This window comes from Ochotona curzoniae, unplaced genomic scaffold (genome assembly GCF_017591425.1).
Source record: "Ochotona curzoniae isolate NIBS_2020 unplaced genomic scaffold, NIBS_Ocur_1.0 contig_4612, whole genome shotgun sequence".
Lineage (NCBI taxonomy): Eukaryota > Metazoa > Chordata > Mammalia > Lagomorpha > Ochotonidae > Ochotona > Ochotona curzoniae.
The window spans coordinates 14,240,988-14,253,590 of record NW_024466343.1 but is presented as its reverse complement, the minus strand read 5'-3'; the positions used below and the strand labels follow the sequence as shown (position 1 = coordinate 14,253,590).

At 44.2% G+C, this 12,603-nt stretch overlaps 1 protein-coding gene across 1 annotated transcript in view; it reads left to right on the top strand.

Annotated features, from left to right (window-relative positions):
* MCOLN2 (mucolipin TRP cation channel 2) overlaps positions 1–12,603 on the top strand; it is a 41,201-nt gene that overhangs the window by 17,518 nt on the left and 11,080 nt on the right. The window contains exons 5-8 of the mRNA XM_040987375.1: positions 4,000–4,084; positions 4,174–4,270; positions 6,631–6,730; positions 12,464–12,576. Coding sequence (XP_040843309.1) covers positions 4,000–4,084; positions 4,174–4,270; positions 6,631–6,730; positions 12,464–12,576 — 395 coding nt within the window. The remainder of the gene's footprint in view (positions 1–3,999; positions 4,085–4,173; positions 4,271–6,630; positions 6,731–12,463; positions 12,577–12,603) is intronic.

Here is a 12,603-nt window from a genome sequence, read left to right as displayed (position 1 = left end):
GGGGTTTTTCATCAGTTTAGCAGATCGGTGCACAGCTGCTACAACCACTGTTTTACAAACCACAGTTGTGTGGATGAATTGACTCTAACTCTTCCTGTAGCAAATAGTTTAGAAGCAAGGGTTTTAGTAAGTGGAAATCTGGAACCGTTTCAAATGAAACAGAACCGTTATTCAAATGAGAGTCATTGCGACTTAAGGTTCTTTGACCCACCTCCCATGTTAAAAATTTGGAAGAGGCCAATGCATGACCCAGACAAGGCTGATTGGGGGGTTGAGCACAAGGGAGACAGCATGGTACAAAGAAGTGTCACTGACAGGCTGCATGAGGGGAGCTGGGCCAGGGTTCTGGCTCAGCATCAGGATGGGAATTTTTCTCAGGCTTCTGTGTTTGGCACAAGACAGTCTTGAAATGGGGATGTTGCTTGCTACTACCTCCCCAGAAAAGTCAATACAGGTCACTCTGGGGCTATTCTGGACATGCGTGGGTTGGGGAAACCCCAAAGAGGCAGTAGAGGCATCTGGTGGTTTGGGTGTGAATTGCTCTTTTGATCCTGATTGGCTTCAAGCTGGGTGACTACGCAGTCATGTGCGAAGACAGATGCCCATCCAGGTCAGAAGGGGCTTGATGGAGGGAATTTGGTTTCTCTCCTGTCTCAGGAGAGTCACACAGGTCCTTTGGCCACATTTCCTACAATCTGATCTGAAGGGGCTCTGATAGTACAACAGAATGCCCCTGTAAGACAGTGATTTTGGTTCTGTCTTCTCAGGTTGCCTGTTTATAATCTCTTCAAGAGTCAATGTGTTCTATAGCCATTGATGCGGCTATAGCTGCCAAGCCTACAGACACATTGATGAGGTTCCCTCCCAGGCTGCATCCAGCAACCAGATTGCTAGTTCTAAAGCTAGCAGCACTGAAGTGAGACTTTTCTGATTGCCCAGGATGTGTCTGCTAACCTGAGGTCTATTTGGTCATCCACCTCCAGGAGGCAGTCCTGTTTCAGGCTTTGTCTTTTCCTCAGGGCTGGGGCTGGTCTGCTGTTTGTGCCTGTAGGTGATACCTGTGACTGTGATAGGAGAACTTGAACATGGGGCTGAAAGCCTGTCCAGTTGTCTTTTGCTTTCAAATGAGCCATCTGCCTCTTTTCCTCTCATAAATGTGACTCAAATAGAATGAACCAGTTTCCCAGTGATTCGTATACTGTTTTTCTCACTTGATTTTTCTTGGAAAATTGGTCAAGAAATAAGGCCAAAGTCAATATCAGTGGCTACGTAGGACGGACAGAGCTGGAAAGCAGGATTTGTTCCATGGTCAGTGGACAGTGGCATCTTTGTTCATTTCCTCCCTATCAGAATATGGAATATTTTAGCTAAATGGAGAGGGGGTGATTATGAATTTAATTTTACTTTGAGAGTTTTATTAAGCAAGTTATTTATATTTTTTAATTAAATAGATCTTGCTAAAGAAAATCTGAAGATGTGGTTGAAAACTTTAAGGAAGACTTTTTAAAATCCAGGATTACTTCAGAAAATTATGGAAAAATGGAATGAAAAGCTCAGTTTATTTTGATGCAAAAATTTTTGAATCTGTATCTAGGAGGGTCTTCAAGAAGTTCATGGGAAATGTGCCTCAAGAAATAAATGTGCATCATGAAATAAGTATGCATCTTTATTTTAATGCCGGATTTTAGATTTTGTTTTCTTGGATGCTTTGGAGGAAGCCTGCAGATGATGTGAAAGGACTGAGCTTGACTTCCTCGGTGTGGCACAATAGGGTAAGGAGGCATGTGGCAGAAGCAGTTTCAAATTAGACTCCTGGATCTTCATTGTCTTTACTATTCAGAGAAGGATCTGTAGGATGCTACGTGCCAGCTCTGTCGCTGAGCCCAGCTCTCCCTGTGAGTTTCTGCGTCCTGTGCCACTGGTTGTGTAGCCCAAGCCGTGTGTTTTCACTTAGTTTATCCTGAAGGGATATCTGTCTCTAGAGCTGCAAGCTCTCTGGTTCAGCCTTACTGAGGGGATGGCTGTAAGTCCTGTTGAAAACATTCTTTTCTCTATTGTTTAGATTACAACAAGGCAACACAGGGTTTTGTTTTTGTTACTCAAATAATAAAGCTTCGTACTTTTTTGTCACATGCTTTAAGCATGAGACATTATGGCCATTTTCTTATTTCCCCTGATGGTTGAAAAATGTACCTGTTCCCCTTCCTTTGGGGCTGTTTTGTTTGTTTGTTTGTTTTAGCTGGGGTCTTTTTGTCAGTGAGTGGGATCCTCTTATATGACAAGGCTGTTATCAGGAGTAGGGCAGCACATTCTAGAGGAATTGGTCAGACTGGCTTTATACCAGTTCTGCCACTAAGTTTCTCTGACCTTGAAAGTGCTCATTTCCAGACTTCCTGATTTCTTGTCCTATAAAGCATGATACAGTGATAGTAACCCTTAACTGAAACTCTTGGGACTGGAAAGATTTCAGATCTTGCATGGTTTTGAATTTCTGAATGTTTGCATATACATAATGAGGTATTTTGGGAATTAGATCTACGTCTAAATTCAGTATTCATCTATGTTTGAACTATATTTTGAGCATATAGGCTCAAGATAATTATATAAAATTTTTTTTGGTACCTGTATTTTCACCAACATCTGTCAAATCTATCTCTTCTACATCAGGTGTGGACTTTTCCAATTGTGATGTCATGTTGATACTCAGAAAGTTGCAGATTTTGGGTTTTTTAGTTAGGGATGTGCGACCTGCAAATGAGACTAATTTTAATGTGTGGCTCTTAGAATCATTCTTTTATAGTTTACAGCTCATACTTTGCTATTGTTTGAGTTATTGCTCTCTCTCTCTGTTTTCATTTAGAAACTATGTAACACCATTTACCTTTTATCCAGATTGCCAAAATATTAATGTTTTCTCACACACTCTTGATTATTTTTCCTGGGTATAAATATTTCTCCTGAAAGTGTAGAAGTGCTATTTCTTTACCTCTAAAGATTCCAGTGTGCGTTTGTCATCTGCTCCATAACCACAATACAGTATCCAAGGTGATGATGTGGACACTAGGATGATTGTATCAACTGTCCTAGTGTCCTTCACAGCAAACCAAACCCATACTCCCTCTCTGGGGTCCCGTCCAGAATCTTAATTCCCGTTCAGAATCTTAATTCCTGTCCAGAATCTTAATTCCTGTCCAGAATCTTAATTCCCGTCCAGAATCTTAATTCCTGTCCAGAATTTTACTTTTTTTTTTTTTTTTGACTCTGGAGCAAAAGAAGCTGTTTGACTTTTTGTCTTTAACTAATGTTGACATTTTTAAAAAGAAGAGTATCTTGGATCTTTTTAACATAATATTTTATTTATTTTCATTTTACTTAAAATGCAAGAAACAGAGATTTCCCACCTATTGGTTCACTTCCCAAATGCTCCCAACAGCTGGGACTATCTAGATCTCCAATCAGGTGTCCCACATGGGTAACAGGGGCGCAATGTTTGAGCCGTCACCTGCTGCCTCCCAGGATATACTTTAGCAGGAACCTGAATCTGTAGTAGAACCAAGATTCAAACTAGACTCTCTGATTTGGAATGCGGGTGTCCCAAGAGGCCACTTAACTGCTGTGCCAAATGCCTGCTCTGCCCTTGACAACTTTAAAGAGTAGGATGTCCCCTGCTTTGGGCTTTTATTCATGACTAGATTGGCTTTACATATATTTTTCACAGATATCCTGTGCCAGTGTTGTATCTTTCTAGGGCATGGTTTTGGGAGACACAGAGCGTCTATACTGTTACTGGCAGTGCCCACTTGGCTCACTCAGTGTGGTGTCTGCAAGCTCTCCATGGAAAGGCTACTATTCTTCTGTGACAATTAGTGAATATTTTCTGGGGAGAGATTTTGAAGCTTGGCAGGCATTCTGCTTCTCATCCTATTTCCCACCCCACCTGCCCACAAGGACTAGTATATGACTCTTGCCTGCCATGATCCGTGTTTCTTCTACCACCAGACTGTATCCACTTGGACCTCCAGGTCCTCTCCCAGGAACCTCAGGACTGGAAACAGTCATCATTCTTCAGACTGGATTTTGATCAGTGAGTACAACTTTAAGGAAACAGGAGTGGGGTAAGGGGAGTAGTGTCGAAAGCTATGACTATGTATACCTTTACTGTATCTTATGCAGGCTCTTACACGTTGAAATGTCCTTTCATCTCAAGGGCATTGATCTACAGACCATTCGTTCCCGAGAGCTGCCTGACTGTTACATCTTTCAAAACAAGGTCAGTGTCTTTGTTGTACCTAGCCACTTGCTGCTGTAGCTTCCTGTGTAAACCACACCAGCACACATGTTGGCTGTGGCCAGGTTTCAGTTTCTTTTATGTGTTATGGTTTGGTTGATCCAGAAACCATTACTTCTGCACTTGAAATGTGCCCTTTCCAGATTTGTCAAACTGAGATTCCAGGGTTGAAAAGAGTAGTTTGCAAGGTGACTTTGGCCTCCAGCTCCCCTAATCCGTTGAAGAATGACACGTTTTAAGTGTCCGTTATGTTTTTTCTGGCCTCAGAGGAAGGTCATCAGACCTCAAAACAGAAGCTGCACCCTTGATCTGCGGGCCAGGCCACCAAGGAGTGGCTTCCCCTTTCACTTTGAGAGATGAGTCCAGCCACCACTCAGTCTTGTGAGGACAGTACTTCTCATGGTTGTGGAATGCCCCCACTCCCCTCCTTCCTCCTTCTATTTTTCTTTCCTTTCTTATTTGATTGTTAACAGGTTACCAGAGGGTAGAGAACCTTGTTTCTACCAGGGGCCATTTGGATATGTACAACATCATTCATGGGTTATCAACATTATAAGATTATCAACCTAGCTTGTGAAAGTTTCATTTGATTTGGAGTCTACCTTCCCCTGCCCCCTGCTGCCCCACTAGTTATCTTAGGAGGGACAGCCCAGATGATTTTGCTGACATTACATGTCCTGCTGGGCCAGTGTTCTGTACCCCGGGTGGGTAGATTAACTGGAAATTGCATCCATTGTCCATTTGCAACTCAGAAGACTGCTTCATGCCACCATAGTGGAGGAATCCTGAATCCCACTCACTTGGTACCAGGAATTGCCCTATGTCTTAGAGATACAGGGTTCCTTACAGGCAACTGATAGAACCAGACAAAAAAGAAAGAAAGAAAGAAAGAAAGAAAGAAAGAAAGAAAGAAAGAAAGAAAGAAAGAAAGAAAGAAAGAAAGAAAGAAAGGAAGGAAGGAAGGAAGGAAGGAAGGAAGGAAGGAAGGAAGGAAGGAAGGAAGAAAGAAAGAAAGAAAGGAAGGAAGGAAGAAAGAAAGAAAGAATAGCCTTTGACTAAGCCACTAGTTCAGATGCTCATATTCTGTGTAAGAGTGACTGGCACTGGCTTCTGATTCCTGCAGGCTCTGGGATGCAACAATGATGGCTCAAATAACTGGGTATCTGCCACCCATGTGGGAGACTTGGATTGAGTTCCTGACTCTTGGCTTTGGCCTTGGTCTTGTTGTAACTGCTGTGGCCTCTTGAGAAAACAAACCTGCAGGTGTACATGGATGAATGCCTCCTGCTGAGAGGAGTATGGCTAAGTTCCTGGGCTGACTGGACTGAAGGAGCCTTGTATTGCCTGATGATTAAGAGGCTCATGTGGAAATGGCGCTACCCAAGTATAATCAACTGTTAGTCAGCAGGGAAGATTTAAACAACATTGACTTTCATATTTTTGTTTTCTTCATTGAATTTCTATCTGCTTAGGACACTCTAAACGTTTGATACAAGTGTTTTAGGGGTCTTTCTGGGGGAAATGGAGGTGGGGAATGCCAGTGTGAGTGGGGGCTTCCTCAGCTTATGGTATAGAAATGAGACCAGTGGACTGACCTTGGAACCTCCTGGTTTGCTTATGGTGTGTTCCTAGAGAACACGGAAGTTGGCTTGTGTTCACAAAGGCACAGATGCTTTGGGCTTTGGACACTGACGCATTCAGCACTCCAGGCACTGTGTAAGTCTTTGGGATTGTTTAATGTGGCCACCCTAGAATTACTTTGTATATATCCCCTGTAAACTTTCAGTGATTTACATGATTAACTTCAATTCCACAACATGGAAGGGTGAGGGCATTTGGACATTTATTCACCTGCAATCTTGTAGTAACTTTTGTCCTTTCTGAAAGTATTGTGCATAATTAGCTCTTGAAGCAAAATACAAAAGGATCTTCAACCTAGTAAAAAAAACTAGCATTTTGTACACAAAGGAGTAATACGAAACAAATGCCTTTAAAGTCTGTTCCGTATCATCATGAAGGTCATTGAGTTCATTTGCCCGAGACTGAATTCTGATTTTTTCGCTCTGGGCACTGCTAGGTAGTCTTGTTGTAGGATTTCTTTGTATGAGAGATTTGAAATCAGACTTAGAACTCTGGAGATAGGTTCACCTTCAAGTAATACTTGTATTTTGTCATTGGTCATAGCAATTTGCAAAATAAGCCTGTGACCAAGTCATTTTTGTTCTGGTCGTTTCCCTCAGATCAGCACAGCTTGGCTGCTGTTGGTGCTTTGTCAACAGAGTCCATCCAACAGGTTACACTCCCTGCTGGACTGTAACCCTTCTGTCTGTCTGTGTCTGCAGATCACCTTCGACAACAAAGCTCACAGTGGCAAAATCAGAGTCTATTTTGAGAGTGATGCCAAGATAAGAGAATGTAAAGATCTAAACATATCTGGATCCAGTACGTATGCTATTTGCCAATCTGCTGTGGTTATGGGACAATTGTTTACATGCTTTGTTTGGATGCTGGCAGGACAAAAGAGTTCCAGAAAGCATGTGAGCGTTAGATTCTTAAAGCACGTCTCTGAGCTTTTTATCTTTGCTCAAGTCAGCAAATCTGTATTCCTTGTCTCTTCAGGGACTCAACATGCCTTGGCGGTTAGGAGCTCAGGCTCTGGAGCCAGCAGGCCTGTGTTCAGAGCTAGCTCTGTCCGCTGTGTCTGTGACCTTGGACAGAGTTCCCACCCCTCTGTCTCAGCACCTTCCTCTTGCATGTGCTTATCTTCAAGATGTTGAGTCAAAAGCATGTTCCTTGGTAAAGTGGAGTACTGACAGCAAGAATTACTACATGTTAGCTCCCAAGCACCGTGGGTAGAGGAAGAAAATACTTCACTCTAGTGTGCTAAGGATGGAACTGAATGGCAGATCTGCCCAAAGTGTGTGGAGAAAACCTGCAAAGCCTGCATGAGCCTGGGCCAGAGTAAGAAGTCAAACCTAGGAATGATTCCTAGTGACGGTATCTGAGGCAGTGGAGAAGGAGCTGCAGGGCCCAGACTGCAGCCTCTACAAGGCCTGGTCACTTGCTGAGTCTTTCCTGGGAAATACCTTTAATATACACATTCACAATGGACCACACAGACCCTGCCCCACGGGCTAGATGAGCGGTCATGACGACGTTCAGGGTTCTTTGTGTTTTTCAACTTGCCATGTGACTTTGAATGAATTTCCCTTTCAGTGAATTCACTTTAAGTGAATGACTAGGTTGTCAGATAAAACAAAATGTCTGTGGACCTGCTTTCAGTTTTGCTGTAAATTAGATTTGACGTGTGGCTGGCGGCTTTTTGGGTACACAGTGTGTGCTAATGGTCATGAGGGGCTGGCTCGGGGGTCCTGTTACTGACCAGGCCTCTCTGGTTAGCCAGCGGCACCTCTCAGCACACAGCACCAGTCCATTTCTCCATGTATAGGGTGTAGCTAGTTACCATGTGAAAGCTGATCTTTTCTTATATGTGATTTGAAATGGTCTTTATGAAAATCAAGATGTGGGAATTAGTGAGTTCAAATCTGTTGCCAAGCAGTCTCCACACAGGGTTCCTAAATCCTGAAACCTTGAATTCTTTTGCCTGTACTTGGAAGAAAGGAACTCTGGCTCCCTCGTGTGGCCAGTATGGAGAAGCACAAACCTAACATGACACTGAATGAAAACAGGGAAACTTAACATTTGCTCTTCTACCACACGGGTCCCAAGAAACCAGTTTTCAGCTCTAGGAGAATATGAGTTAAAATAAACGATGTGAAGTCAAAGGCTAAAATTGCTTAAGTTTGAAATAAACCTAGGAAATTCTTTTTTTTTTTAACTTTCCTGCTATATGAAGCTGTCTGGTGGATTGAGGTTGTCCTGGTACTTTGCCAGTAAGTCATGGCAAGGCTACATTTGATGGGGGCCCTTGTACCATTTCCAAGAAGCTCAAAAACTCCTTGCTCCCACACACTCACCCAAAGCTCCTTTCTTCCTCTTGTCTGCTTTTACCATCTCAAGTTCCCCGTACAAGTATGTTGCCATTTATGGTTACTGATTTTTCATCCAAGTGTCCTACTAACCTTCATTTAACCCAATTTAATAAGTGTAGCACTTTGAGTATGAGGACCTTGAGGGAAAATTCATGAGCAGGATTCCCCTTTGCTGGATGATGCAAATGATCTTACTGGAGGGGAGGTCAGTAGGCTGAGGGTCCCACTGACAGGCCAGGCGTGGGTGTGGGGGACTTCCCCAAGCAGGTGCAAGTTTTTGGACATTTTCCTGTGTTTCACAAAGGTAGGTTTGGAGAATGATCTTGTGGGGTGGGGTAACATGGTTTTAGTAGAGTAAGAAAGTGATCACAGGTCATTACAATATTTAGCACACAAAACTAGTCTTTCCAATAAAGCCAAGAAGAGATCAGCACCATGGCTTAGCAAAAGAATCCTCCACCTGCACCACCAACAGCACTTATGGGTTCTGGTTTAAGTCCCGGCTGCTCCACTTCTGATCCAGCTCCCTGCTTATGATCTGAGGGCAGTGGAGGATGGCCCAAGTTCTTGGCTCCTGACTCCTGGCTTTGCATCAGTCCAGTTCTGGCCATTGTAGCAATTTAGGGAATGAACTACTGAATTTCTCTCTCTCTCTCTCAGTCTTTTCACCCCTCTCTGTAGATCTGCCTCTCAAATAAAAGTAAGTGTTAAAATAATGCAAAGAAGGGTCCAGCATTGGAGTGCAGGATTTAAATCAGCACCTACAATCCAGCATCCCATCTGGATGCTGGTTCGAGTTCCAGATAGTCTACTTTTGATCCAGCTCCCTGCCAATTGCTTGGTAAAGCAGTACAAATGCTTGGATCCCTGCCACCCACATGGGAGACCCAGATGGAGTTCTGGGTACCTGGTTTTTTTGGTTTTGGCCTGGCCAGGTCCCAGCTGTTGCAGCCATTTGTGGAATGAACCAGTAGAGGCAAGATCTTTCTCTCCCTAACTCTCCATCACTCTGACTCTCAAATAAATAAGTCTTATTAAAAATCATTTAAAGGAAAGCAGAATACCACACTGTTGAAGGGATGTTTTGTCTTTCAGGTTTGTGTACTCCCTGTGGTACAAGCCATTTTATAGACTTTGGTTCTTTCATGTCGAAAAGGTGGGCAACAGAGGCATTCATTAGCCTCTCAGTCCTGTCTTCACAAGAACGCCCCCATGTCTTCTGCTCTTCTCTGTGGGGCCAAGAAAACATAGGGTTTCAGAGCTAATTTGTCTTCTTGCCTATCGAGTAGATGGCATTTTGAGGTATCTTTTCCGCATGTAAAGTGGCAGAGATGAAGCTGAGCCCTAAGTGCTATTCTAGCAAGCACGAGCTGTTTCCCCCAAGTCTCAGGACAGCCTGTGCAGCAGGTGTAGTGGTCCTCCTTACCGTGTCATTGAAGCATCTGTAGTTTAGCAAGGTGCAGTCACTGCTGTGTGAACCAGCTTTGTTGGCTGGCTATGCTCATTCCCCTCAGGGTGAGCTAATCTGCCCTCAGTGTCACACACAGGTTTGCATTGTTAAATCAAGGAACACACAGATCTTCCTCTGAAATGCCTTCCCTGGCAGGTGTTACATGTGGCACTGAACTACACACCCCTCTCAAGGTTGACGCTCCTAGTCCTATTTCTGTTTCTCTGGCCTTTCTTCATTTCCTTCCCAAACCTGAACTCATATATATATATATATATATATTTTAAAAGGTTTATTTATTTTAAAGACAGAGTGATGAAGAAGGAGAGAATCTTTGATCCACCAATTAACACCCCACCCCTGCCCCCAATGGCTGCAATAGCCAGATCTGTACCAGGTTGCAGTCAGGGGCTCCAGCACTTATTACCACCTTCCTGTGCCTTCCCAAGCATGATGGCATGGGAGCTGAATCAGAAGTGGAGCTGTAAGCACATATAAGAATCAGGTCTGGGATTACCTCAGACGAAGTTTCTTTGGGGATCCCTCCAACTGAACTGCTGATTTCAGAACCCCAACCATGAACAGACTATGTTAGGCAGTGGATTCTGAAGAGATTTCATCATGATTGGAATGGCGAGATTGGCAGCAATTCAGAACTGTTGAACTATCAAAATTGCTTGAGCAGGACCCTCAGAGCATGCCTCGCATCAGGCAACCTGGGATGAGTGACCAGATACAGGGGAAAAATGATGATATTAGTGTGGAAACAATGTTCTTACCCACTTTCCTGTAGCCCTTGACCCTTTGCACCCTAGTCAACTAAGTAAGATTATTAATAAAAAAAAATTCTAAACAGTAAGTTTTGATGTCCTAAAATTTACAATAAAACACTTACATTCCAAAAAAAAAGAGGAAGTGGAGCCATGGGTTCTTAGGGCACTCTCATTCAGGGGGCCAGCATTGTAAGCTGTGGCATAAGCTGCTCTCCTGCAGTGCTGGGTCTCACCTCCTCTTCTAATTCTCATGCATTGTGCCATTCACACCCCAGTTCCTCCTGGACTCTCTGCCCTTCTCTGCTGCTAAAACAGCGGTTCCTGTTTTGCCATCAGTATCCATCTTTCCCTCTAAAGGCAGGGCCCATGACTAGTGCAGACCAAAGTGGAACAACTGTGTGCTTTGCACAGTGCTTCAGCATGCTTGTGAGTATGCGAAGAGAGGGCAGTGAGTATGAGAGCCCTGGAGAATCCCAGCTGGATTTTAAGAAGGTGAGAGCTAAGAGAGAGGCAGAGGGAAGCGAGGAGGCACAGGGTATGGGAGACTCAGGAAGGAGAGTCACAATCTGGTCTCCAATGACACACATTTCATGGTTTCCATCCTGGGAGTAGCAGTTTAATCTGGACAATTATGGGTATGACATAGTGGTAACTTACATTGGTTGGCTCTGCATAACTTCAACTGTAGTGCCTGCGGGGAGCTTCTGAGGCAGGAAAAGGTGTGCTTTATCTTAGTTTGGGGGCTCCCATTTCAAGATGGGGCAGCTTCATTAGTCTGGTGCCTGGTGGTGGCTGGCAGAGGCAGAGTGGGTGCAGAGGCATGATGACATGGTGGGCATGGAGCAGAGACACAGAGAGCACGTTCATCCTCCTTGTGGTCTCTAAGGTGCCATCTCTGTTCTGGCCCTGGTGTCTATCCTGGCAGCCTGGGCCAGTCTTATGGCTTCCTAAAGGCTCACCTTCAGACACCGCGATGACTCAATCGCCCACTGCATTTGTCATCCAGTAGCATTAATTTGTGAACTAAGATGAGTCTTTAGGGTACAGATAATCTTGCTGAGTTTAGGGAGCCAATTTCTAACAGTTGAGGCATTCCTGCTGAGGGAGGATGCTGTGCACAGAAACAAGAGGGACTATAGAGGGACTATAGAGATGGAAATTTAAGCAATTCTGGGCTGAGATGGGAGATTATCCACCTGAGTCCAGAGGCTCGGAAAAAAAAAATCTGCCCATATGTGTGTGTGAACCAAAGGGCTGTTATAGGTACATGAAGCAGCTTGTGCAAAGTCCCTGGGGTGAGGGCAAGGAAGAAGGGCGAAGAGTATGGCCACAGCATGGAGGAGGAGTCAGGTGGGAAGGAGCCCAGCAGGGAGGGTGGGACTGCAGCTGTGAAGACCCGAGGGTGGAGGGTAGCTCAGGGTAGAGTTTCGTTTCCCTCTGGTGTGTGCTCTCTGTTCCTATGAAGTCCAGAAGAAAACTGCTCACCAGTCTCCTTCTTTATTGCCCTTCCGAGAAGTCATTATTTGCAGCTGCAGAGTAAGCTCATGTGACTGGCCATGTTGGCTGGGAAAGTGTGCAGAAAGGGTGGGAGCAGAGGCAGGGGTTCTGGGTGGTAGAGTCCCATCTGTTTATCTTTGCATGGCTGACATGCTTGATGTCTACACTTTTTTTTTTTTTCTGAAAGAACTCAGGGTATGCCAGTCATTTTACTTTTGTTGAACACCATTGCAAGTCAGTATTTGTAAGTAAGCTCCAGTGTCCTAGTTAATAGTGCACTTGCACTTTCTACGCCCACGTTGCCTTTGTTTCTACACTTCTGCATGAATGCCATGCCATCTCTTCCTGATATTTACCGTTATAACAGCAGACAAAGTGTGCATCATTCTTTCTGGACTGCTAATCTGTTTGGAAAATTAGTCTCAAGTCAGGTGCACATCCACATTCTGCTTTTGTCTCTCAGTTCCAAAGAACACCCAGTATGTGCTGGCGTTTGATACATTTGTCATTGTAATTTGCCTGGCGTCTCTCACTCTGTGCACCAGATCCATTGTCCTCGCCCTGAGTTTGCGAAAGGTAAGTGTGTGGTTACACCTTCTTCTC